We start from the raw sequence: 25,993 nt of genomic DNA on the forward strand, positions 1-25,993 counted from the left end.
TTTAGGAGGGAAGAAAAAGGAAATAGTGAGAGTTCACTGGCCCAGGAAGCAGCCTGGAAGTACTTACTGTGCTTTCCTCTGCGTTTGACCTGTGCCCTGTTTTTTGGCTACGCTGGCTGCTCCAGCTTTGTCTCAGAGCCACGTACAGAGCTCAGGATATAACTGAACTCTCCCTGGAAATATGACTGAAAGGAAATTCTGGCACGTTAAACGTATGCCTTAACAGATCTCTTCAAAACGCGAACAATGATATAATATATACTTAATTATTGCTCTTTACTTACCTACTGGGGGGGTAGAAACTATTCCGAATCATAGCTATAGCAATTCTCCAGGAAATATTCTAAATGTCTGCTTCTTGTTTGCATCCTTGTTTTTCTTTGAAGATGCATCTGGAAAAGAATTAAAGGCAGTTTCTGTCCGCCTTCACCCAATTAGTTCCCTCGCACCCCTTATTTTCAATCTTTCCAGAAGATTTCTTAAATGTAAAACCTACTCAGGTGAAAACAGAGTGTGGGGTTTTGTGTCAGTGACGGCCAAAGTGCTTCCAAGTGCAGAGTGAGGATGTGGGGGTATCGGCTGGTGTTCAGATAGACCTCGGTGCAGCACACACGCATCCGCAAATGGAGCAAAATGCCAGAAAGATGACCGGTTTGTGCCGAGCCTGAATTTTTTTGCAGGCTGTGGGAGTTTGGTCTAGAATACAGTTTGTTTGATAATTAGCGCACATCTCCTAAGACTTTCAGAGATCCGTGTTTAACCTTTCTGCCACCACGTTCTGACATAAAATTAACGCACCTTTTGTCATTCTCCGGTATTTCGGTAAATATTTTTGAACCATCTCTGTGCAACAGGTTTCCAAAGATATAAAGTATGCCGCAGGTTTCAGAAAAACTTCATTTTTTCTTATATTTTAAATGTTCTGTTTGTGCAAAATTTTGAGAATCACCATAAGGGCTTCTTTGCATTTTTAATTTAGTAACTAACATATGAATAAATTTGCATATTAATTAGTTGCAGATTAAATCATGCATACATAATTGCCTCCTTACTGTGTTTAATGTTTGTCAAAATCTCCAGCCTGGTTTGATGGATGTCGTATGAAAGATTACAATTTGATGTACCCTTGGAAGTATTTACACCAATAATGCAGGGTTCTTAATAGCAGAATTCTCTAGTTATATACAGTTTCTAATAAACATGTAAGATAGGTGCATGTCCCTTTTGACTAGATTTTTTCCTTGCACCAAGTCATTTACTATTCATAATCATTAATGCATCTCCTAATTATACAGCATATGTCTGTTAACCACTTCATTGCCAGTCTTGGGGCTGCAGCGCCTGAATTTTTGCTACAACTTGTATTATTTGAGAGACTATTCCTGAATTGTTTTGCCTCTGACATGAGCCATCTCTTCGGGTTTTCCTCGCGTGTGATATTTGGAGGAAGGGTTTAAAATGCAAGGTACATTTGGTGGTGTATTATTGAGGTTGAAGAAACGAGCTGCACTTAATTCATGGCTGAAGGCTTCTCTGCTGTGGCTACTGCAGTAAATAATCAAGGACGTTCCAAGTGCAAAAATAATACCTACCAAAATTATCACTAACGTAGTGCCGAGCCGCACTTAAAACCACGCGGGGGGGGTGGGGCAGGGAAGGTCGGGTTTGTGGCTGTGGCACCCCGGTGCTGCGGCGGCAGGCTGGGCTCGCCGGGAGCTGCTCGGAGGGACGGCATCGCCCCTGCCCGCAGCCTCCCCTCGCGCCGGGCTCCATGTTGCAGAGGGATTTCACGGGGAGCATTGGTTCGCGTTCCCAGCGTGCTTGGACAGCACCTGGATGCAATTGCCAGCCTCCAGATACAGGTTAAAAATCTGGACCCGGGTTCCTGAGACACGAGTTGACAAAATTCAGCAGACTTCTGGAAACGTGTAAATGTAGCGGGTTTGTGTTTGCCTCTTGGGTTTTTCTGAACTTTTAGCTATGCTCTGATCGCACTTTCAGGTTTTGTCCACAGCTATGAGGGCCTGAAACTGCTGTTTTTAGTGAAATCTAGATTTTTATGTAATTACTGAATTTTTGGAGCTGAGGCTTTAGGAAAAAATAAACCCCGAAAAGAACAGGAAATACTGCAAGACTCCTGATAAAATCCCAAGAGTTGGCTACACTGAATTTATCAGATTTCCCTCTTAATCTGGCTATACATTAACTCCTTTTCAAGCAAAAGTGGTTTTAGAAGACTTCCAAATAACCATATTTTGTTACAGAAGTTGGCACTAGCATGTGTTAGGCATTTAAGTGTGAATTTGAGCAGTCGATGGGAATATGGTACAGTGTTAGGAAACAGCACCAGGGAAGCTGGACCTTGCTCCCCAAGCTTGCTGCCTACCTGACAGAGAGTTTTCTGGCAAGTGGCTTCACCTCTGGGTGCCTTTTTTTGGCTGTCTTTGTTCATCCAGGCTGTAACCCCTCAGGTCAGGCTCCGGCTCAGCATGGTGCCTGTGCAGCGCAGGATGACGGAGGCTTCTAGGAACGGTTGCGGTATAAAAATACGGATTTTAATATAGCATCTGGATTCGTATAATTGAAAATGTGCTTTTGGAGTATTAATTAGGATTGCTGAAAGGAAAAGTTCACGGGAAAGTGTAAGCATGTCATTTCAGTGAGAGATTTCTTCTGTAATATGTATGTGTTTACAGTTGGTTTGCTGTGTATTTTAAGTGCATGCGTTTTGTATATAAATAAAGAATATGCATATGTGATGTAATATAAAATACACGGTAAAACCACTGCATGGCCCTAATTACTCACAAAATCATGTACTTCATTTCAGAAGACCCAGCAGCCTGGCATCTTTAGTCCAACCAGTCAGGTTGCAAGACATATTTTAGCACATTATTCACTGTGAAAAGCCCAGTGAAATCAAAGGTACAAACACCCTTTTCTCCTGAAGGATTTTACACCGTAAAAATAAAACATCGTGGAACTAGTGCCCAAAGACCTCACAGACTTATTCTCTAATCACAGAAGAACATAAACTGCTTAATACTTACCACTAATTATCCTCCCGCACTGTGCAATTCGGTATTAAACCACAAAAGAATGTTCAAATACCATTAAGGGACAAATCTACAAAAGCAAGAAAATTGTAAGGCCAGGCCAAATTCAGGAAACTCAATGCTGCAGTTAGCAGATGCTGCGTACAAGAACATCTCCGGCCCCGATTCAGTCCCGACGCAGGCTGTGCAGTGCTCACGCTGTACGTCAAACACAAACACACCATTTCAGGAGTTGCTTAATTAGTGCGACTTGTGCCCTTGTGTAGAAAGTCGTCAAAATCTTTGCTCCGTTCGACTGTAAACCCGCACCATGGTCATCGTTGAGGCACCGTGCACAGCACCCACGGATGCAGGAGCACGGCTCTGCGTTGGCAGCGTGCAGGAGAGGAGTGCGGTGCTCTCGTAGCACCTGGATGCCCAATCTAGACAACCATCTACTGCTTTTTACATTACTATCACATCTAATCCAGTTTTAATATCCAAAGGGTTAAAATTCACTCTGAAAGCTAAATTCTTCATCTTTAATGGGAAAACTGACATACGTTGCAGAGAACATCTCTTGTTTGAAGATCTCCAAGGAAAGATAGATACCTGACAGTTTCCCTCCTCCGGGCGATATTCCTGGAGAACTAGAGACAAAACGATTTTAGGCAAAGAGAGGGAAAAAAGACTGTAAGAAGGAAAAATGCTAACGTTGGTTACAGCCCAGTCCAGCACGGCAGGCTGAGAGCTGAGACTTAGGAAAGATCTGATGCATCTCACACTGGTGCTTCAATAACCTCCTGCAAACCTTGAGGCCCGCCCGCCCGCGCCTCAGTCCCAGGCTGGATTTAGCTCCTCTCTCCGTGCGCCGGAATGAGGTTTAAGCAATAAGGTCAGACCCTGATTTCCTGGAAAGTGAGGAGGACTTCAGAAATTCTGCAACGTGCTGAAGGTTTAAAGGCCGAGTTGGTATAAGCAGCAAAAGGGAAGAGAAATGACGTGGTTTGGTGGAGGAGGAGAGGGAACCGTGAGTAATGAGACACAAATAAAAGAAAAAAGCTCTGGCAGAATATCAGGTGAAGCTTTCTGTGGCAGGACACATATTCTTGACTTGGGAATAATCTCCCATGTTTCTTAACGTAGAGATAAAACTGATAAGATACCAAGACACGTAGTATGTGCTGGAGGCCCTCCCGTGCTGCGGCTCAGCTGAGCTGCGCTTTCACATCCAGAGCTGGGACAGCAGAAATGGTTCAGGTGTTACAAAAGCCTTTTAATTCCATCTTTGCTTCTCGGGTAACGTGAGCACTACCCCAGTCAGAAACACAACCCCAGGAGTCAGGCATGCGGAGGGAACAGTGCTTCGTTGGCGCGGGTGGGAAGCCCAAGCCCTGATTTATCCTGTGGCATGGGGAGACTCTCTGGATAGGGTCTGGGATCACCAGGCAGCATTTTGTGTTCACTAAATACCCATTATTCCAGAGTCTTTTCTTCTTTGTTTGAGCAGTATCCTCAAAGAAAGCCTTGCACAGGGCCCTCCCTTCTTTCTTTTGAGCAGCATCCCAGTTTCACGATCTCCACCTTAACCAGACCTCTCACTGTGCCATTTCCATCTTCCCTGCCCACCTCCCCTTCCACGTAGGCTGCTCGCCTAGGGTGACAGCAGAACTGGGTTCAAATTTGCCTGCGTCCTCCCTAATTCTTTGAGGTCTTCAGGACCCCCCACTTCATCTTCCTGTGTACTACCCATCCTTGCACCGAGCAGCAAAACCAAACCGTATGGCTCGGCACAGAGAGTGATGTGCACGGGTGGACAATGCAAAAGGATGTTACCTTGTTTTCCAATTTTTCAAAAAATCCACCATCTCTACCCCTACTTTTGCCCAGCCGTCTGAGGTTAGGGGTTATTTTCAAGTTCAAGTAATTGCCACAGGCAAAGTTAATCTTCAGAGCAAGTTACACAGGTGTGAACGTGACCTCCTCCTCCCCGAGCATCCCCGGGAGCTCAGCGCCGCGGCGGCAGCCCAGCCTCCTCTGCTGCAGGCACATGCTTCTCCCAAACGCCTAGTGCATCGCAGTGTGGCCAGGTCACCCCTTACCAGGCCCAGGGTGACCGTACTTCATATTTTCCCTTGTAGTCAGGGCAGAGAGCCCAAGCCGTTGCCCTGGGAGGCCCCATGCCGGAGGAGTGTATTTGGGCAGCCCCAGCCTCTCGTCCCCTTGGCACCATTGACTCGATGTAACTGCTGCACCGGCGCGGTGCCCATGGCCTCTCTGAGCTTCGGTTTCCCCGTCTATACAAAGGGAAACAGTGACAGAATAATATTTAACCGCTAGATAGAGGGGCTGCGAGGCCTAACTATGTAACAGCTGAAAAGTCTTCCATATGGCAATGTGCAATAAATGAGGAGCAGCGTTCCTCTCCCGCTCCCTCCCCAGATTCTTGTGGCAGAGTGGGAACGAATCCGAGTTTGCAGGATCCCACATCTATGTTCAGTCCTGCAGATCATTTAGCAGAGAGGAGGGTAGTGAGAAATGCTTTTGAGTGCTTTGATCAGCTCTGCTAACAGTTTACTATGTAGACAAATTGCTGCACGTGACTGAAAAAAAGGCCGCGTTTTAGTTCTTGACATTAGCCATGTGTCCATTTGCATGGTGTCCACAACTTTTTCTTACCTTTTCCACATCTTTTTTCCTTTTTTTCCTGTGGTGTTTTAAAAAATAATTGTGCAACAGCATAATATATATAAATTCTTTCTGAAGTTCTGGTGCAAGTAGGTCTTTTATCATTTTATAAAACACTGAACCCACTTGGGAGAATATATATTGTTACTAATGAAAATCATTATATTACAGTGTGATTTTTTTTTCTAAAGACTGAACATAAGATCAGGTCCTTGATTGCCTTATGCTTCAAAAACATGTATTTATTTTGTAATGGCAGCTAATGCTAATGGAGAACAATTGTCCAGGAACGTGTGGAAACCTCTCAGTAACGCAGAATGAGCAATAACTACAGCGCTGATCACTCTAGATTGTACTTCAACTGCCAAAGCAAAGATAATCCCTTATAATCTGAAATTACTTGTTTATTGTGTGGTATGTACAATCGGTGAACTGCTCAGCACTGTATGAAATATTAATAATCTTACTCTGTTCGTTTATTTTGCCAAATACTTCTCCAGTGGACTCTAAACTATGGTGCAACGTCCATAGTCTCATATTGAGACCAGTGCTACTGAAGTCTCCAAATGTAGGAGCCTCCCATCACTTAACCCCGTGTGCCTTGGGAACATAGAGAAAATGTCAGAAATGAACCTTAAACCCACTTTCCTGTCCATTTCTGTAGTGAATCCCGAATCGAAGCCCATGGGATGCTCAGGCCCATAGTCTCGGCCAGCAGAATTCCTGACTTTGGGCTGGGAAGCCCAATGCCACCTTGCAGTCGTTGTAGGGTCTGTTTATGGTGCCAGAGCAATGTGGAGGAGCTGTCGTAGTATTGCTAACCTCAAAGGTTCAAATATCATGAGTCAGCCACCCTCCCATCCGCAAAAAAAGGAATCACAAAATTTCAAAAACAGTGAAGACTGGGTTGGTTTTATTAGCCTTTGGGGTTTTCTGCCTCAGAGTTCCCATTTCTCAGCTCTCCTCCACACTTATGCGAGTTAGAAGCTTAGTCTTCAAAATACGAAATCTGAGATCATCCTGTAATCAATGACTACAGCAGCTCTGACTTTCCAGAAAAGCAAGCCCACCAAATACTCCGATACTCAAGATAAAACGGTAAAAGTTGGCGATAGTGCCTTTGTGCAAGAAGAAATCCTGGCCCATGTGGTTTAAGTTTCTCTCTTGGCTTTTCGCAAGCAGCGTAGTCAAAAATAAACCTAGTGGCAAATGGATATTTTAGATAGATAGTTTTGTTTAAAATAGATTAGCTGTAAAGTAGGTTTCTATGATTGGTTTGGGTGGGGTTTTTTGGTAAGATAACTTTTATGGAAGGTGACAGATAAGCCGGAGCACCCGGTGCCTCCCTACCTGCCGCAGTGCCCTGCGCAGCTCTGGGGTCCAGGCCAGCTCGTACCACAGCTGAGGGGATGTGCTCAACCCGATCATGTGTTAAAATTGGCTTATCTGAAAAGCAAACATTGGATGCTGGTTTGGTTTTCAATAGCTAGTTTTGATCTAGGGTTTTATTATGTTATTAACTTCACGTGCTATCTAGTAAATACAGTCTGTATAGCATTTGAGGTAAAAGGAGAAGTTGTTTGATATTTTACAGATTAAACTTGGCGGATGCTTGCAGAGATGTTCTATGGTTTATTCTGGCAATCTCAGACTAAGTCTTTTGCCATATTTCTGGCTTCCAACCTCAGTCACAGCACCCACTTCGGCCAGTTAGTTTGTGTCTGGCAGTGCAAGAACAGGAGCGCGTGCAATTATGTCACTGAAGCGGTCACTGCTGAAAGGGCAACTTGCTTAAAACCTGCTCTGGATATAGCAGATGTGCCCGTCTAACATGTTCAATGCATGCAAACGTCCAGGAATTTGGGGGAATCGGCACTTGTCCTGACACCCACGAGTCATAGCTGGCTGACCGTTTCAATTTAGACAAAAATTGCAAAAGTACTTTTATTGAAATTATTTTAAAATTTAGCAAGGTCTAGGTACTGTCGTGGTGACTTGACTCATGCACAAAGTAATCCTGTTGACAAGGACTGTCGTACTGGCATGCCCGTGGATGCTGCCCCGGTCAGCCGGCGGTGCCGCCAGCCGTCCCGGCTCTTCGGTCCAGGCTCTCTGCTGGAATAACCAACCGTCAGGGCCACTCCACGAGCTGCACACGGTTAAAACATCTGGAGGAGAGTTTGTCCTCTTAACGAGAAAGAGAGGAACTAGGTTCAGTGCTGGGAAAAAGGCTTGCTTCCTCCTGGCAGACAAGCCTGGAAACAAGGCGTAGGATTATTAGGTTGGGTAGGATTGCCATCAATAGGTAGTCTATAATATTAAAGCAGATGTATTTGGCTGGTTTAAAGGAGCTTTTTAGAGACTGTGGCTTTTAGGATCTGATTTATTCATATAGCATCTGTATAATTAGATATTTATACTGTATTCAGTCTATGGTGCACAAGTATCTGAATATGAACCTCTTCCTGGGGAGAGAGGAGAGAATACTAATGTACAAAAACGTAGGAAAATAAGTGTTGCCTTTAGATGCAATAGTTACAAAAGAGACGATTATAAATTACGTCATCTAGTATTCGGCTGGTTAGTATCTAACTCGGTTTGGGATCTTCCCAAACCAAGACCAGAAAATGGCCACGGCGTGTGCTACCGAAAGCGTGTCCCATCTTTATCTCTGGATAAGGTAAATATGGTGCAACTTGTTCTTGTGTTTATCCAGCAGCTGAATGAGCTGTCTGTGGCTCGGTTTGTGTCCCCTCCGGGCAGCGGCGCCGGGGGCTGGCCCCAGCTGAGCTCTGCTGCCGCCGGCGCCATCCCTGCGCAGGTACTTAGGAGGGGATTTTAAGAAACCTTTAGCTCAGCTCTGCACCTCCTAAAACAGACCTGGCTTTGCGGAACAGAGCTCTTTTTGTTCTCCTTAAATAGGAGAGAAGCTGGTCGGAAAAGGCTGGTGGTACGTGACGTGGGGCATGTCTTCGTGGGACCTCTGAGTGGAGGTCCTGGTCACTCAGCTGCGGCAAAGAGCCACAGCTGGGTAAAATTCTTCACATCTGGGCATTCAGAGCCACTTCTCCACCCACGGCGGGTACATTTTAATAACTACACTCAAGGATTTGTGTAAGAAGGATGAGATTATCCAAGTGACCCAGACTTAGAGGAATACTGGCTATTTTAGTCATCTTACTTGATATTTTACCATTACCCGTTTCAATTTGTGGCTGCAAGCTTGTCATCCAGCAGATAGCTTCCCTTTCTTTGCTCCTCTGCTGAGGACCTCAGTTACAGTAGTGTTAGGAACATGACTGCCGTCTCTTCCTTCCAGCATCCTTTTTCTGTGACTTTCTGGAAGGTCTGTTTCCAGCCAGGAAGCGTGCCGGTGGTGGAGCCATCCGTTGCAGCACCCCAGTTGACTGAGGAGGGTGCTTCGCGGCTCACTGGATGAGGCCCTTTCCAAATTCTCTGTCTTGAAAATCTTGCTGGAAAAGCAGGAGCCCATTCCCTCCTCCTCTCCTGGAGCAGGAGAGATGGCCGCCTGCGGGAGCTGCAGAACCTGCCTTTCTGTCCTCCTTCTTATTGAACGTTTCCTCACCCTCTTCTGGAATTTGCTGCTGAGATCTGACACAAGAGAAGCGAGGAGAGAATGGAAGCCAGTATATAATATACCCCAAAGCATCAAAATTATATCACGGAGGTCGCAGCACTGATTATTTCGAGGCAGCCCCACCTGGTTTCTCTGCCTGTTCACCAGCTGGCTGTACCCTGCCTGGGTGGCTGGTCTGGTGTGACCAGCGGTGCACGGGGAACACTGAACAGGAGGGACGTAAAAGAAATTATTAACTTAGATGACGCTAAAGTAACTGGATTCTGACATGGTCACGTCCCGTGGCATCCTACACTTGCTGTGTCATGGTACGTAGGTGACATATCGACCAGAATTTGTCCCTACTTGTGTTGTGTTCTGGGAATATGTTTGTACGGTAAGCACATGGGCTGATCAGCCGCCTTCTGTTGTGACCTAGAAGACGCTGAAATGACTCCTAACGTAGAAAGTGCTGAAACAATGCATTATCGGAGCACTTTACGCATTTGTTAGGTTGTATGTATTTTAAAGTCCCCTGCCCTTTGGTGGCATTCCCGCTAGGTACAGTATGACATCGTTTTTACAAAAACAAAGATTTAAATACTCATCCTTGACCCTTTACATGGAAAACAAGTACCTTCTGGGTAACGGAGACAACACGCTGGTTAGACAGGACGGCAGGGAAGCTGCTCCTCCTCACTGGAGGAGGCCGGTGCGGTGCCCGGTAGCGGTGCGGGGCGGTGGGATGCGCTGTCCCCACGTCACTCTTCCCCGCCTGCGCCTCGGCGTCTCCACGCTGCCAAGCTCTCGTTAAGACGAAGGACGTAATTGCAGCGTTGCCGGCACCACTCTGTGGCAAAGGCTGGAAGATGTCGGCGCTGCCTGACGCCCGCCGGCGGGTGGGTGTGCGGGGGGAGCTGCTCGGCAGCGCAGATGCAGGCATGGGGGTCCGCAGGGGGTCCCGCACAGCTGCACCTGCAGCGTCCCCCCGCACCCTCACACCGGCATGGCCGGAGCTGAATCCCGGCGGCAAATCCTCGCCTTTGCCGGTGCCGAGTCCTGCCGGGGAGCTTGGCTCTCCAGCAGCCTGCATTAACAACAAAACCTAGCGCAGAACGACGACCGCTTTTGCCTGGTTCAGCGAAAATCCCCAACGCGGCTACGTCGCGGCCAGATGCAAATTCATAGAGCGCTGCGTTTGGAGATTAAAACACCAACAGAGATTTAATTTTTTTAAAAGGCTGCTTCTCGTCAGATAACTCCCCTTATATTTTTAGCGGTTCGCTCTTTTAATCAATGGGCTCCCGTTAGCCAGGAGCCCAGCTTGGGCCCCGCGGCTGGAGACGCGACCCCGGCCGTGCCAGCGTGCCAGCAGCAGACCCGCACCCCCGAAAGCCGTGGGGGTCTCCCGAGCAGGGCTGCGGTGGGGGGCTGTGGGGGCAGAGGGGTGCGGGAAGGGGGGGCTGGGTGGCAGAGGACTAACACAGCCTTGCCTCGCATCATTTCAAAGCCCTGCATGCGGTGGTCGGTGTCTCTCCGATAGTATTCCTGGCTGTTACTAATAATACGAATTTTATGTAAGATACCCATTTCTGTTTCTGAAAAAGAAAAAAAGGAAGAATATCCGGGACGATTGCAGGTTCCCGAGCGAGGCAGGAAAATATATTAAAGTTATCTCAATGTATGTGTCGAATGCAAATATGATATGGTAAAGTAATTAATTTTTATTGTCATGTGTTGAGAATTACGTTATCATTATGGGCTTACTCCCTGCAAACCGCATTAACTTCTTATCATGTTACGTACGATATATTTATACTGAAATTTTCCCATTCAGGAGAATGAAAGCACTAATATGACAGGATCCAAATTAAGTTGGACTGTTCCCCACTCCGAGGTTGCAAAAGCCAAACGGAGATCCTCTGCAGTCATTTTGAGGGCACACGGGTCACGATTCAGGGATTGCTTTTCAGAGTCGCGGGTCTCTCTCCATGTCTGTGATCTGTAGACGTCGACACGTGGAATTTTTAGAATTACCTAGTGCCAGTCAGAAAAAGCGTATTCCGCTGGAGTTAGGGGATTGTTTCCGTGGCAGGAAAGCGATCCAGTTAGATGATTTAAAGGTCCTGCCAATCTAATTTTGCGGTAAAATTTGTACTAAAATGTAATGCTAGTTGTATAACTTTGTGTGGAGCTGTGAAACTACAGCTTTTGTTAAGAGCGAAAATACCATGTTTTGCAGTTGGAAAACGCAGAAGGGAAGAACTGGCTTTATTTCTAGGTGCTTATTAAAAACAGGGTAAGGTGTTTTTTTTAATAAGCGATCAAAGCGCTTTGTTATTTTTCCCCTCTGGAGCATTAGTATCTGCATTTGTAGAAGTTGGCTTTATGAAGTGGCTTTAGCGGCACAGAAAACGTTCTGCCCATCTGCGATGAGCCCTGGGTTTGAGGAAGGAGCGTTTTCTCCCCCTTTCCGGAGGAGCGTTTTGTTGCACGTTGACCTGTGGTAGTCGGGATTTTTGGCCTTATGTATTCGACGCTGAGGGTGGTTTAAAGGTTACAAATGTGATCTTGTCAGATTGACAACTAGCTGTTCTAATGAGGAAAAAATCCTCAAAGCATGAAATTTGAATGAAATGTGTGATTATAATTCAAGTGCTGTTTACCCAAACCTCTGGGGACCTCCCGAATAAATGCAGAACAAGTGAGTTAGCGAAACCCCGGCTCGTTCCTCCCTCCCGGTGCCCCCCTCCATCCGCAGCCCCGCACACGGACCCTATAGATCTGGGTGGAAAGTCTGAAAGAAAACTTTGCCGTCGCCCGAGACGACAGCTCGGCGTTGACATCGCCCTCTCTTTGTCGCTGATTAATACTGTATGTGGTGTCTTACCGCGTGGAGGAGTAAGGAAATAGGTGCTTTGAATTATTAAAGTTGAGCCCGGAGCCGGGCTGTGCTGTGTGCTGTGTGCTGTGTGCTGTGTGCTGTGTGCTGTGTGCTGTGTGCTGTGCTGTGTGCTGTGTGCTGTGTGCTGTGTGCTGTGTGCTGTGTGCTGTGTGCTGTGTGCTGGGGTGGCATTTGCCTCGGCATATGCAAATGATTGAGCTGCATTTGGGAGCCATTCCCAGGGGCCCTCCTTTCCTGTGATGCTCTGAATTTGGCAAGCTCGAGTGAGTCCCGACGTGGTGGTAGTGAGGGGGGGGGGTGTACCCCCCTTTCCCTGCCCCCCCCCCCCCCGCTTTCCCCCGCTGCCGGCCGGGCCGCACCGCGCGGGGCCGGGGGCCGGTTGGCGGCAGCGCCCGGCGGGACGGGGCCGGCAGAGCGGGGTGTGCGGTATCTAAAACCCGCAGAAGAACACCCCCCCCCAAAAAAAAAACCCTCAAACCCCAGCAAAACCGGGGGACGGCGGGCTGCGCGGGGCTGCGCGGGGCTGCGCGGGGCGCGGCAGCTGCGCACAATGCTGGGAGCGCGCCAGCAGCACGGACAGATGGCGGAGTTATTAGATGTGCATCATACGATTCCCTTCCTGCCACTCGCTTTTTAATCAAATTAAAACAAAAAAAAAAAAAAAGAGCGAAGAAGAAGAAAAGGCGAGAGAGCGGGGGGGCGGGGGGGGGGGCAATTAAGCGCATTTGTATTCCGCTCGGTAACGGGCCCGGCTCCGCGGCCCCGCGGGCGGCCGGCGGGGAGCGCGCCGGGCGGTGCGCGGGGCGGTGCGCGGGCGCGGGGTGGGGGGTGTGGGGGGGGGCGCGCAGCCTCCGCCCCCGCGCGGCGAATGGTCTCGCCCTGCTTTGCATATTGAGCGCGCCTGGCCCGGCCATATGGGAACATGCGAGTGGAGGAATTGTTGTGAAAAAAGGGAGAGCGAGTTTGAAATAAAAGTTGCGAGAGCGGGAGCGGAGGGGGACGGCGGCGGGACCATGTACTGCGCATACACGATCCCCGGCATGGGCGGCAACTCTTTGATGTACTACTATAATGGGAAAGCGGTAAGCCGGCGCTGCAATTAAAGGTGTAATTTGGAGAAGTTTTATGGCGGCGGGGACGAGCGGCCTCCGCGCTGCGCCGCGCTGCCGCGGCCCGGCCCGGCGGGGGAGGCCGGCTGGGGGGGGCTCGCCTTTTTCCTGCGCGGCGGAAAGTCCGCGCGGGCTGAAAAGTTTGGGGTGAAGTCAACGCAGTGCGAAGCGAAAGAAAGAAATGGCGGGGGGGGGGGGGGGGGGGGCTGGAAGGCGGGAGCGGAGCGGGGCTGCGCGGCCGCGGGGCTCCCCCGGGCCCCCGCGGCTGCGGGCGGGGACGGCGTGGGGCCGGCGTGGGGCCGGGGCCCCGCGCGAGAAGTGGCGGTGGGAGGACGGAGAAGGGCCAAAAGGCCCCGCTGCCGCCGGCGGCCTGGGGTCCCTCCCCCCCGAGCGCTGTATTTAAGACAAAAAAAAAAAAAGAAAGTGCCTGGTACTTTGCGCATAACCCCAGCAGAAGGTTTATACTCGCCATCTGGAGGTTTATTTTTTCCTCTCTCCCTGGCTGGGTCTTGAGGAGGAAAAGCGGTTCGGAGTATTTTAAAATATTGGGGGGAGGGGGAAGGGCGAGGCAAGGAGGGGGAGAGGGGGAGAAAACTGGGAGACGCTGGCGGGGGGGCGGCCTCCAGCCCCTGCCGCTTGCCCGGCTCCCCTGCCCCGCCCGGGTGGCTGCCGCCGCCCTGCCCCGGCCCCGCTGCGGAGGGAGCGGGCCGCGGCTCCTGCCCGGCCGGCGGGAGCGTGTCGGCATCCCTGCCGCCGCCCAGCCGGGCTCTGTCCTGCAGCCAGCTCCAGTTGTTCTGCGGGGAGAGCCACGCTCATGAATGAACATCTGTTTGAATAACTGAGATTTTTTTTTTAATACGCTTATTGGCGAGAGTTGTGGGCCTCGGCTTTTGTTGTGACTGCTGGCAAGTAACGCCTTGCGGCGGTGCAGGGCGCTCGGGTGGTGGGTAGAAACTAAGGGAATTTGCGCAGCAAAAACAATTGAGATTTAAAATTACAAAAACGCACACAAAAAGCGTAAATTTACCGCAGGGCTTTTTTTTTTTTTTTTTTTTTAAATCAGTCATTCCTATCCCCGAGCTGTTAAGGCTACACCTAAAGCCTCCCTGCCGTTCCCGTGCGCGGCAGGGCCAGCCAGCCCCGGTAGCTTTAAGAGAAAAAGTTCCTGAACACTGCTATTCATCCTCAGTAAGTAATAAAATCCTGGCGACAGCAGCCCCTGAGCAGGAAGCAGCGATGCACGGCGCTTGCACAGCCTCAGCGCGACGGTAAACAATTTTCAACACTTAGCCCAACTTCATTATTCTTCGGATTTTTCTTGCGGGGGGCGAGGTGGAGTGTTCGATAAGCGACACGGAGGCGGCTGTGCGAGCTGGGGCTTTCCTTTGCTTTGGGTGGTTGGGTTTTTTTCCCCTGGTTCTATTTGTATGTTTTGTGTTGGATTCCTTTTTTAAGTAACTAAACGCAGAAAGCAAAACGCCCAGCCTGCCTGGCGAGCGGCCCCGCGCTCCGTGTCCCTAAGGCTGGGAACGCCGAGGCCGTAACGTCGCCCGTCGTGCCAGCCGCCTGTCGTACTTCCATAAAGCTGCGGAATGTGACATCACAGGGCTAATACACCCCGCTCGCTGCCAGGCCGGCTCCCCCAGTCTTTGTGTTTTTCCGAAGGTGGGACTCGCCAAAGCCCGGACGGCTTCGTGGCGGGAGCTGTGCTTACAGGCACCGGTGGAAGGTGCTCGTGGAGAGCCAGCGCGGCCTCGGCACTTGCCCGCGCCGGGGGAGCACAAAGAGAGCGGCGAGGGTCCCCGCGCCGCCGGGGGGGCCGGCAGCCCTGCCAGCGCTGCCCGCTCCCCTCCCCTGGCTCGGGGAGCCGCCGCCGGCCCCCGCCGGGGAGTTGCGGGAGTCGGGGGACGAGGGCAGCACCGCGGCCTTTGGGAGGGGGAGAAAGCATCCCCGCGTCCACTTGACAAACGGATTTTTGTGTTTTCTAGAGCCGGCATTGTTCTGGCTCCGGTTCCGCATTGTGCAGCTCTTGATGTGGTGCCAGGCATCGTGGGGCGAGCGGGGCTGCCGTGCATTAATTGTCCACAACGCCTCCTCGCAAGGACCCGCCGCGCTTGGGGCTGCACAGCTTTCGCCCCGTCCTCGGAGCGGAGCAGGGGCTGCTCTGTCTCCCGCAAGTTTCCTTCTGCAGGAAAGAGAGAGTCCTGAATTCCTCCCTTTTTTCTTTTCTCCCCCCCCCCCCTTTTTTTTTTCCCCAGTGACAAGTCAATTACTTGTTTAAATTCAGTTTGAACTCTCTGCACTGCGAGCAGGCAGCGGAAGCAGGTCTTCCCTGGGAATAAACAAAAGAAGAAAAAATGCAAAATCATTCCAAAGCCCTCTGAGTCGAAGCTGCTGTGGGAAGAGGAGGGCAGTTGGGTACAGGAGTCAGAAAAATGCCCGGAAAAAAATTAAACTGTCATAAACGCAAGGTTTGCAGAACACTTTTTCTGCAACTTGCTTTTTTTCCCCTCGCTCGCAGGGCGCTTTAGGAGAGCTTACTCTATGGGAGAGCGCTTTTTGCCTTTAACTATTTACTGATGTTCATCGGTAAGAAATCCTTTCCTTCACGTCTCTTGCGATAGAGGAGATTTGCTTTAGAAAATCTTGAAACAATAGCAAAACTGCCAGTGTCAGATAACAAAGTGTAGAGATAAGGCAGTGCCCGGTGATTATGCCGGTGGTGTCGTATATAAATGTTGGGCTCTTGATTCACTTCTTTTTCCTGAAATACTATAGAAAAGACATTTTAGCAAAGGAGTTAGCCACGTGCACCCTTACCCGTGATTAACTAGATTAACGCTTTGATCACGTTGGAAGCAATGAAACAACAAGAGCCATTTTTTTTTTTCTAAGCCTTGCTGCTTGTTCCCCGAGACGTGTGTGCTACTTTCGGATGTGCACGTTACCTGAAAGGGGATGGATGCGGGATTACCGTCTAAATTTGATTTTCAGAATTGCTTATTTTCAATTGCATCTCGCTGAGATTTTAATAAAGTATTATTTGGTCACAGGCAATATGTTGAAATGCATGGAACTATAAAGCAGAAATTATTGCAAATGGAAATGAAAGACAAAAGTGGCAAAATTTTCTTTTAATGGTATCCGAGATCCCATCATCAGCTCCCGCCATGCGCATGTGTTAAATCATATAGGGAAACCTATAATTATTGTAATTGCTCTTTTTGCTTTATCCTAACAAGCTTCAACCCATCTCTCAAACTAGTTGTTTTGAAATAGTTATTTGTCAAGTCATCAAATCACAAAAAGTAAATGCTAATGAGTTTTTCCTGTTTACATTCTGTCTGCTATTCTTATTATAAAGCTTTTCAACTCCATAAAGTTCCTAGATGAAGATGAATGCTCCATGCTATCATTCCCGCTAATAGGCTAGGCCAAAGAGTGTAGTAATTCCATGTACCACGCTTAATAATGACAAGTGAGGAGTTGTGAATGGCACGGGGCTGGCGTCGCTCTGGGACCGGCGCGGGGAAAGTTCTCCTTTTGAGCGCGAGGAGGAAGAAATCTCGAAGTCGAGGCGAGAGACCCTCGCACTTGCACCCCTCCGGCTGAGCCGGCAGTAATGCAGCGTGACGTTTATGGTTCGTCTTTGTGTCAAGAAATGTCAGCGTTTCGTTTGCTCGGAATGCTGGGGTACTGACACGCGGATCATAAAAAAAAAAAAATATTTATTAGCCAGAGTTACAAGATACTGTAAACTATTTCCGAAGTGTAGGGATAGATTTTGTAATAAAGTAACACGAAATTTACGACCGCTTCATCAGATTGCATCCACGTACGGGTAGCTCAGGCTTCCCGATTGGAAATCCATCTGTGGATGTATGTGCGGATGTATACAGAAATGCTTGCCCTTTTCAGGGCTGTGAGCAGAAGCCAAAATATCTAGAAGACTTCTCCAGTATCTGTGGGGTTTATGGAAGGGCTCTGTGTTTATATCATAAATTAATGTGATCTTGTAGGCTCCCTACTGATAACAAGGAAACAAAATTCTGTAAATTACAACTATATACGTAAACCCGTGCACAGTTGCATACACACGCACACGTTTTGACACAGCCAGTGGTTTTGTGTTTTACATGCTGGAGGAAGGGAAGGGAGACGGAACAAATTTCTTCTGAATCTTTGACTTTGCAGCAGTAACTGCAGCACTGTGTTGAGGGTCGGGATATACCTTACTGTTCAATTCAAATTTCCTCCTGGCAGGTCTGATCGCTTTCTTCCCGTTGTACGTGGTGGCAAAACGAGTGGCCTCGTGTTTGCAAAGCTGGGTTTTGCTGAAATATTTTAGGAATTACGAAAGCTTAGTGTTCTCGCAGGATGTTACGTTGAATCGTAGTTTTTAAATATGCTTTGCATATGCTGATCAGAAGTGAACTGTGCCAGTTTGGAAATTATTATGGTGGGGTTTTTTCTCAAAAAGAAATTATAAATAGAATTTTATTTTATTTGGTTATAGATTGATGGTTGACACGGACAACGACGTTAGGGTGTTGACATCTTATAATAGTGTGTATTATGAGCTGCTTTTTTGTGGGCAGGGCTGGGGGGGTTAACAAAAGATCTAATGGCTGGTGCAGTCTTTAAATACCTTTCCAATTGATCTACAGGAAATTGTGCAGAAGAATTGTTTGTTTCCTGTTTCAGTATAAATCTGGTTTGCATTATACTTGGTTTACTGTAAAATTGCCGTGGCACTTTGGAGACATGGGATTTGGTTATTTTGCACAGGGCATTTATTTTGAAAAGTGAATATTTTAGCCTGTGTTGGCCAGTTTCTTTCTGATTTTATGGTACTGTGTTGCTGGTGGAACTTTTTGTTTTATTATTGGGGGTTTTTTAACTGCCCTTTGAAGTTCTGCAGCCTGGCCGGGCGGTGGGAAGGGGGCTGCGGCGCAGTGCCTGCGGCTTGCCGGGGAAGGTAGCCCGCAGCGGGCCAGCCTCTCGGCAGGCTTGGCGGAGCACGGGGGGAGACGGCCACAGGCACCAGGTACCTGCGCGGCGTTGCCCTCCCTTGCTATTGCTTTTCCTTTCTTCCCCGCCCCCCCCTTGTTTTTTGAAGTTAGGTTTTTGTAAAGACGATCTGGTGAAAACTTGCGTGCTGGTTTCTCAGGCTGCGCTTCGCAGTGCTGCGGCGAGGAGTTGGCTGCCTGGCTCTCCAGCCTTCCTCCTCCACACGCTGCGTGCCGCGCTGCCGGCGCATCTTTTAACCGTTCGGGTATTTTTTCAGGCAGACTACTAGAAGCGAGCTGAAAATCACCCTTTCAAAATTCCAGTGCCCCATAACTGTATTTTAATATGTCATTGCCAACACTCGGTAACAAAAATCATAATGCGCCTCTGCTGAAAATAACGTTACGTGCAGCAAGAAGCTGTGTTTGACTGACGTTGGCTAGTGTGTACCCAGCGTTTTCCTATCAAAAGTGTTTGTATTTGTTATTGTTTGGTTAATCAAAAGATCCGCTATCACGGATAGCTGAGATCATTGCGTCAGAAATGATCTCTCGCTCTGTTGTGTTCCTTTCTACGGTGGAGAAATTCTCAGGCTCGTTAAAAAGTTTCTGTAAGTCTCTCCGGGTTCAGTGGGAAGACGGCATTCTCCGACCTCCGCAGGTATCTCAGCCCGTTCAGCATCTAGCTCTGTTCTGGCATAGCAAGGCAGACTCGTCCAAAAATCCCAAGCACAGATTTCGCTGGAATATGTTTCTGCCCCAAAATTCAGGGCAGGTCTTGCTTTTCTCAACTTGCTGAATTTATGTATCTTCATTTGCAAGGGGTTTGGTTGTTTTGTTTTGGCTTTCCCGAGAAAGTGTTCTCTCCTGTACGTCAAAGGGACTTTTAAAGTTGGAAGCTGGCTCCAGGAGGAGCAGAATCAGACCTCTGGTGTTGAGGGATTCGTCCTTTTGTGCTGTGGGTTGTCTGGTTTCCTAAGGCGTAGCTTCAGCTCTCAATGCTCTCAGCTTTTTCCCAAGCAGAGGTGTCCACGTGAAATACAGCACGCAGAGCCCAGATCTGCCTTTTAAACTTGCCTGCACACAAATACAAATAGACTCTGCGATTTGCTGTGTACAGTCTGATACTTGAGCTTTGAATTCTTTCCCCTATAAGGACTTTAGTTTTGCCTATAAAATTAATAATACTTAAAAAAAACCCCATCCCCCACAAAAAAAAGGACAGAAAAAACCAGTCCCCAAAGTTTGAGTAGAGGAAATTTCATACACCTGCGGAGGTTTATTAGGTGTCTGCACGGAGCGGGGCTGGTGCACCAGATCAAATTGTTCTTTAAACCATGTACTACTCTCCTTTGTAATGAAAAGCAGCTGAATAGAAGAGGGGTCTCCAGCCCCCAGGTAGGGAGGAGCGGAGCTGGGTGCTGCCGGGGTTCCGGGCGGCACAGCCGGGCAGCCCTGGCCCCTTGCTCCCCGGGGGCCCGGGGTGGGCTGCGGCGCAGCGCGGTGGGGTCCCCGGCGCGGGGGCACGGTGCCGGTAATCGGAGGGGCCGCGCGGGGAAGGGTGCGCTGCAGCTGCTGCCATTGTAGCCGGCCTGCGAATGAAAAGGGGACGGGAACAATCCCGGCCAACGTTTGACTTGGCTTTTTCACCTCTGCAGACGCGAGGGTGAGAATTGCGGAGCAGCAGTCGGCGTGCACCAGCCACAGCCCTGACAAAGGGGATGTCCGCGGTGAAAAACAAATCTTGCTGCTTTAAAAATAGCTCTTCGCTCACGAAGCGGCCTTTCATAATTGCAGTTAAAAGAGTTTATCCAGCATCGGGTGAATCATCGTTATTAAAGTCTGTTATTAGCCCTATATGTTGGATTTCTTTTTTTTTTCTCCTGAAATCCGTGATAGCAGCAGTCCTACCTCCTGGAGGATCAAGTGCACAAATAACTCATCCCTCAAGGACAACCTCACGGAAAAGGTCTTGTGCAGCACATCTCTAGCTACCCTTTTTTTTTTTCTTTTTTTTTTTTTTAAAAAAAAGAATAATGCTGAATTACTCGATGGCTTTCTAATGAATAAAACAAACCAAATTGATGTAACATGCATATTTAAACCCATTCAGTTAAGTACTGACGTGATTAAAATAATCAAATGTATTACTTAAAAAATTAAAAAGGATAAGTTCTGCACCCCATTATTTTATTGACTTTTAAATATAAATTGCAGGAATGTTTACATCCCTAATGGCATTATGGAGCTAAGCTGACAAATCAGAGGGAAAAAGTTGATTGCCCGGCATATTATTATTGCTGCACCTGTCATTGCCGTCGCGTTGGCTGCGGAGCAGCGCGGGGCTGCGTCCTCGGCTGCCTTTGTCAGGGCTGGAAGGGACCGCGAGTGTATCTGAAGTGTAGGTTTGCTTTTTGCAGTAGCTCGTTCTTGCAGTCAAGTGATTAACAGGCTTTCAGAAATGTTACGCAGCTTAGAAAAAAATATGCAAATAGCGGGAGAGGTAGTACTCCGATACCTGCTGCACGCGGTCCCTGCAAGCAAATGTAACACAGATAAAGGCGTTTGTGTGCGGAGCGAATGCCCGTTTTACGCAGTGAGAGCCTGTATTTTTCAAAGGATTTGTATTATGATCAGCAGGGAGCATTAATCGAGGTGAGAATCCCGGCTAGGTAAGGCTAAAACTGCTTTAATACACTTGCTGTCGAGTGCTACTTCTCTGCAGTCGGAAGCACGCTGGCCTGTTTCCCCCCGCTGCCCCAGCCGATCCCTGAGCCTGCTCGGAGCCCACCGCGCTGTCGCATCCCGCCCTGCCGAGGAGATGCTGGGGTGCTGGCCCCGGGGCGCCCGCAGCGCTGGGGGAGCCCCTCGGCAGCCACGGGGCTTCCTGCGGCGAGGCCGCGCCGACCGCCTTCCAGGGCTGGTTTTTCCTCTTTTTTTTCCTGCGTTTTCCCTAAATATTTGTTACTGCACTCTCTGCTTCTTACAGTCTTTAATTTGATTCTTGGGATTGCAAATAAAGAAATAACTCCAGTTCAGCTGCTCTTTAAACGTTGCTCTGCCCCCACGTCAATAAAGTAGACTGTAAGAGTTGAAGAAGAAATGATTAAGCTATCAGTGTCTTTTAAGTGGTGGTTGGTGGAGGTGCTTAGACAACTGCAGATTTTGAGTTACAGAACGATTTGAATTCCTACAATTTCTGAACACCCGATACGTATTGCATCTCTCTTGCATCCCCTCTAGCTTCGCATCAAAACGTTTGCATAAATACATCCTCAGTCTTGCGGTGGCTATTGGACTTCAGATTTTTCAGAATTCCCACTATTTCCAGAATTAAAAAATACTCTTCAGCTGTGGCAGAGGGGAGGGAGGGGGAATGTAACTAGAAAACCGAATGTATTTCTTGCCATTTTAAACCTTGCCTGTGCCTATTGCAGAAGGTAAATCCCTCGCATCCGCAACGGTCACAGCACGGTTCAGCACCGGAGCCCCTTACAAGATGTCCCTGTGCTCCTGGTGCCGGTCCTGCGGGAAGTTTGGCTGGCAAAGGGAGGGAGACGTACAGATCAGCCATCTTCCCCGCGGTTACGTTTGCAGCACGTCCTCATGTGTGGTTTTGGAATGGGGACAGCTGCGAGACTCGGAGTGCCGGCAGCTGCCGGGACGCAAAACTGGTTTTCCTATGAGCACCTGAAAAAGAGGCGGGGTAGCACTGGGAACTGAAATAAGGTAACGTAAGCTGATAGGCAGCGCTTCGGGATGGTAATCCCACTTCCCAGCAGTCGCATAATGAAACACAACCGTTGCTTGACAGGGATGGTCAGGAACCCGTGCCCGGTCCCAGCACCCCTCGCAGAGGGTGCAGGGGAGTTTCTGGGGCTGCCGGCGTGTGGGAGCCGGGAGCCCGCTGCCTGGGTGGGTGCTCCCGGGCAAGGTTAGTCGCCAAATATAAGATTACTTCTTCTTCCCCACCCTTTGAGACTTCCAATTCGTAAATAAAAACCATCTCCAGGATAAAACTTGCTGGTTGCTATTTTTATCAGGAAAACAACAACAAATGGTGTGGATGTTTTGTTGTTTGACTTCCTAAATTAGTATTTTACAAACTGTTCACCATTTCAGAAGTTAAACACGTGTTGTTTTCAGTGGTTCATTAGAATACAATGCTTTCGTGCTAATCTACTTCAGGCAGAGTTTGGATGCAAGGTGCCTGGTCCCAGTTCAGCCCCAGATCCCAGTGGCCGATAGCTGCCATCCGTTGGGACGATCTTTTCTTTTTTTCTTTCTTTTTTTTCTTTTTTTTTCCCTCCTTTTTCCTCCCCAGCCCACCCTTTCTCACACCAGCACGTGTGTGGCAGGGGGGGTCACTTCTGGTCAGAAGGGTGGTGGAGGTGGCCGCTGCCCGGCGTCTCCGTGACCACGGAGGACTCATGTTCAGTACGGCCTGAGGAACCGTGGGGTAACAGTCTGCTTCAGCGTCAAGAAGAAATAAATATCCCCCCCTATTCCCGGGGAGCACCGTCTCCCCTGGTTAACGAATCTGCGAGCGCCGTGCCAGCACACATCTGTCTTGTGAGGAAGGGCTGGTGATTCTGCCAGAGCCAAGAGAGGGCACCTTGTAGGGGAAAATAAAATTACACATGTATAGACAGCTCTGTACTGATCACTTCTGGCAGAAGCCTGTTCCTGATAATCCCCCTCGCTGCCTGAACCACACACACAGATCTGTGGAAGTCGGAATACGAAATAAGTTCTGCTGCTCCGATTGCATGCAGAGATCTGCCACGATTTTGAGGTTGCAGTTGTAGATCTTCAAAAGATCTAGAGTGAGGTCTTTAATTTGGTATGCTATTAACTCATAGGATGGTAATTTGCTTTCAGTGTTTTAGTGTCTTATTTATAGCCTTAACTATTTTTCATAGCAACTGGTACTGTGCTAGGGAAAGAAAAAAAAGGGAAGAAAGATCCAGTAAATAAAATCACGCCACATTAAACCATCCTTTGTGTGTCCTGTAGCTCTGTATTTGATCTGAGAGGAAATCGCAGCATTTTTACTTTTGTGGGACAAACTCCTTAATCCGGGGGGACAGCCTGTGCCTGCCCCGGGTGCCGTGCCGAGGGCCAGCCGGGATGCGGGGATGCAGTCGGTGCCAGTCCTTGCCTGGGTCCAGCACCACGACAGCCACAGCGTTTACATTTTTTCTTTAAAAGCAGATTATAGATGCTTTCAAAGCACAACTGTTCTCTAATGAAAAATGCTTTGGGGGAGTTCAGAAAGTTTAATGCAGAAGAGTGGATGGTGGCAACTGGGCTGCTGGCCCAGTCGTCTGCATTTCTGAATCGCCTTTAATGGGTGTTTAAATATTACGTATGTGACTATTGACTTGCGCCGTTTGTAACGTCTTGACGTCCAGCCTGCTGTCCTGGTCAGCCAGTGAAATTTTATAAGGTATTGGGTACTTCTGTCAAGCTGTCATTTGCAGAAAAAGGGATTTTTTAAATTTTTGTTGCTGTTGGCTTTTTAATCTCCAGTAAGACACAGACCAGATTGTTGTAAGCACATACACGCATGCGGTGGCTTCACTGGAAATATTCACGTGCTTGAATCTGCGCATACTAAAACTCCCAGCTGGAGGAGATCCCAGGACTCTTACTTGCAGAAAAGAAAAGTGAGCTGTAAATACAGACTTCGCCTGCGTGTTGGTGTTTGCAGTTATCAGCACGCAGGTGGGAGCGCTTTCAGGTCACACGTTCTGAAAATGTCTACCTTCCATGCTCACTTCAGAAGGGTTGGGAGGTTTAATGATTTGGTTCCCTTCCGCATCCGCCGCAGAAGTAGCCATTAACCCTTTGAGAAATGCTGGCGATGGTCTGCAGCGGTGCCTTGTGCGCTCGCCAAGAGCCCTCGATGGAGAGAGACGGATGGCAGCCGGCAGTCCAGGGGCTGCCTGTGCTGGAGTGAGTTTTGCTTCTGTACCATCGGGGCAGTGGGAATTTAACCCTTTAACTCCCTGTCAGCAGGCGCGGGCTCCCCAGGCTCAGTCCTGCGGTCTGTGCGCCCCTGGGCACGATCCTGAAAAAGCCCGGCCTCTCTCTGTGCTGATGCCAGCAGATCCCATTGACAAGAGCTGGAGGACCTTCGAGCCCTGCTCTGTAATGGTAGGCGTCTTTCCTTCTCCTAGACACACGAGGCATTCTAGTAGTAATGTAAAGATCAGTTTTTCCAGATGATCCATGAGGTAAATTCTTGAGTTACTTTTACTCTTTCTGAGAGCTCTGAGAAGGCAACCATAGCATTGTTCAGCTTTTTTTTTAAAATAGAGCTAACAGTTGTACCCCTGGAACAACCGCAGATCCCAGGCTTTGCCCCCTCCTCCTTGTGTTTAAGCAAAGCCACGTACACCCCAGGGGAGGCCTGAAAGATTTATCCCAGCGCTGATGCCACAACGGAGATGTCCTTCGGTCTGATGACGCCCACTTGCTAATAGGTAGGGCGTAACTGGTTTTTCCGAGTAGCTCCCTTCCACTTGCGGTAGAGACGCATTTTTTGCGATATTGCTGTGGCAGAGCCCGAAGCCTGGTTCAGAACCCTGGGTGCTCGGGGATGCTGGTTACTACAGCTAATGACCGCTTTACGAGAATAGCAGTACCTTTGGCTTGGCTTGTGGCTCTCGACTAACAAGCTCATCTTTCACTGCTGCTGGCAGCCATGTATTCAAATGCCTCTTGTAATTTTTAGTTAGGATAGTCATATTTGCATAAATGCGTTCATATTTTTTAAAATTGCGTTTTATACCTATCTTGTTTATCAGCTCCAGTGAGTGCAGAGTCTTTCAGACACTCTCTTCTTGGTGAGACTGGGCATCAGGAGATAACAGTGTCGCAAACTGGCAGATGCTTTATCCTGGAGCTCGTGATGGTGTGCACAAACCATCATTTTTTCCTCGCAGTAATTATGGTGTTAAGAGGCATTTGTGTTGTGTGCTCTCTTTCAGCTTGCACCACGTTTGGTTCCTGTTATGCAAATACCGCTTTAAACTTAGAAATGCCAATTTGCATTAATATTTTGGTTTCATATAGCTAGCTATTGCATTGCAAAAACAAGTGCATTTTAATGAGCATTTGGCAGAATGTTAAAAAAAGATATGGTACTCATTAAATTCTATTCTGTGAAATGCAGTAGTTTCTTGCCAAAAATCATTAGGATAAAATATAATGCAAGTTAAGGCCACAAGTATAGCCCTCATCAAAGAGTGCTGCGACACTACGGAGCTGCAAAGCCACGGCGTTATTTACTGCGTCGTGCAAACTTCTCCCCCGACCGCGAAAGAGGAATGCCGCGAACTTTCGGCGTTTCTCAAAACCTGCTGGCCTGTCCCTGGGCCACCTCCCAGCGCTTCCACGTCTGACCCTCCTGCTCTAAGCAAGCTCACGCTGGCCTCCGTTTGGTCCCTTGAATTTATCTGATCCTGCAGAGTTTTAAAAGACATAAACGCGAAAATGAAAAATGGTATTTCATTCCCTAATGCATTTCAGCGCCTGATTTTGCAGCCGACTTTTCATTAGGCGTAGGTTTCCTTTGGCACCCTTGAAGCAGAGTCATGCATGAATCGACGGCTTTGTCGCGTCGAGGAAGGACCGCAGTGTCCCTGCAGGTCAGCGGGGCGGCT

The 25,993-nt window shown here is 48.6% G+C and overlaps 1 protein-coding gene across 8 annotated transcripts in view; it reads left to right on the forward strand.

Moving 5' to 3' along the window:
- TCF4 (transcription factor 4) overlaps positions 1-25,993 on the forward strand; it is a 241,335-nt gene that overhangs the window by 157,367 nt on the left and 57,975 nt on the right. Inside the window, exon 1 of one of the 8 annotated variants that reach the window (XM_059833717.1) lies at positions 13,219-13,287. The exons of the other annotated variants lie outside the window; for them this stretch is intronic. Within the exon in view, the coding sequence (XP_059689700.1) occupies positions 13,219-13,287 (69 nt within the window). Of the gene's footprint in view, positions 1-13,218; positions 13,288-25,993 lie in introns of those variants that run through there. 8 annotated transcript variants of the gene reach the window in all.

The sequence above is a fragment of the Gavia stellata genome, chromosome Z, assembly GCF_030936135.1.
Source record: "Gavia stellata isolate bGavSte3 chromosome Z, bGavSte3.hap2, whole genome shotgun sequence".
Taxonomy (NCBI): Eukaryota; Metazoa; Chordata; class Aves; order Gaviiformes; family Gaviidae; genus Gavia; species Gavia stellata.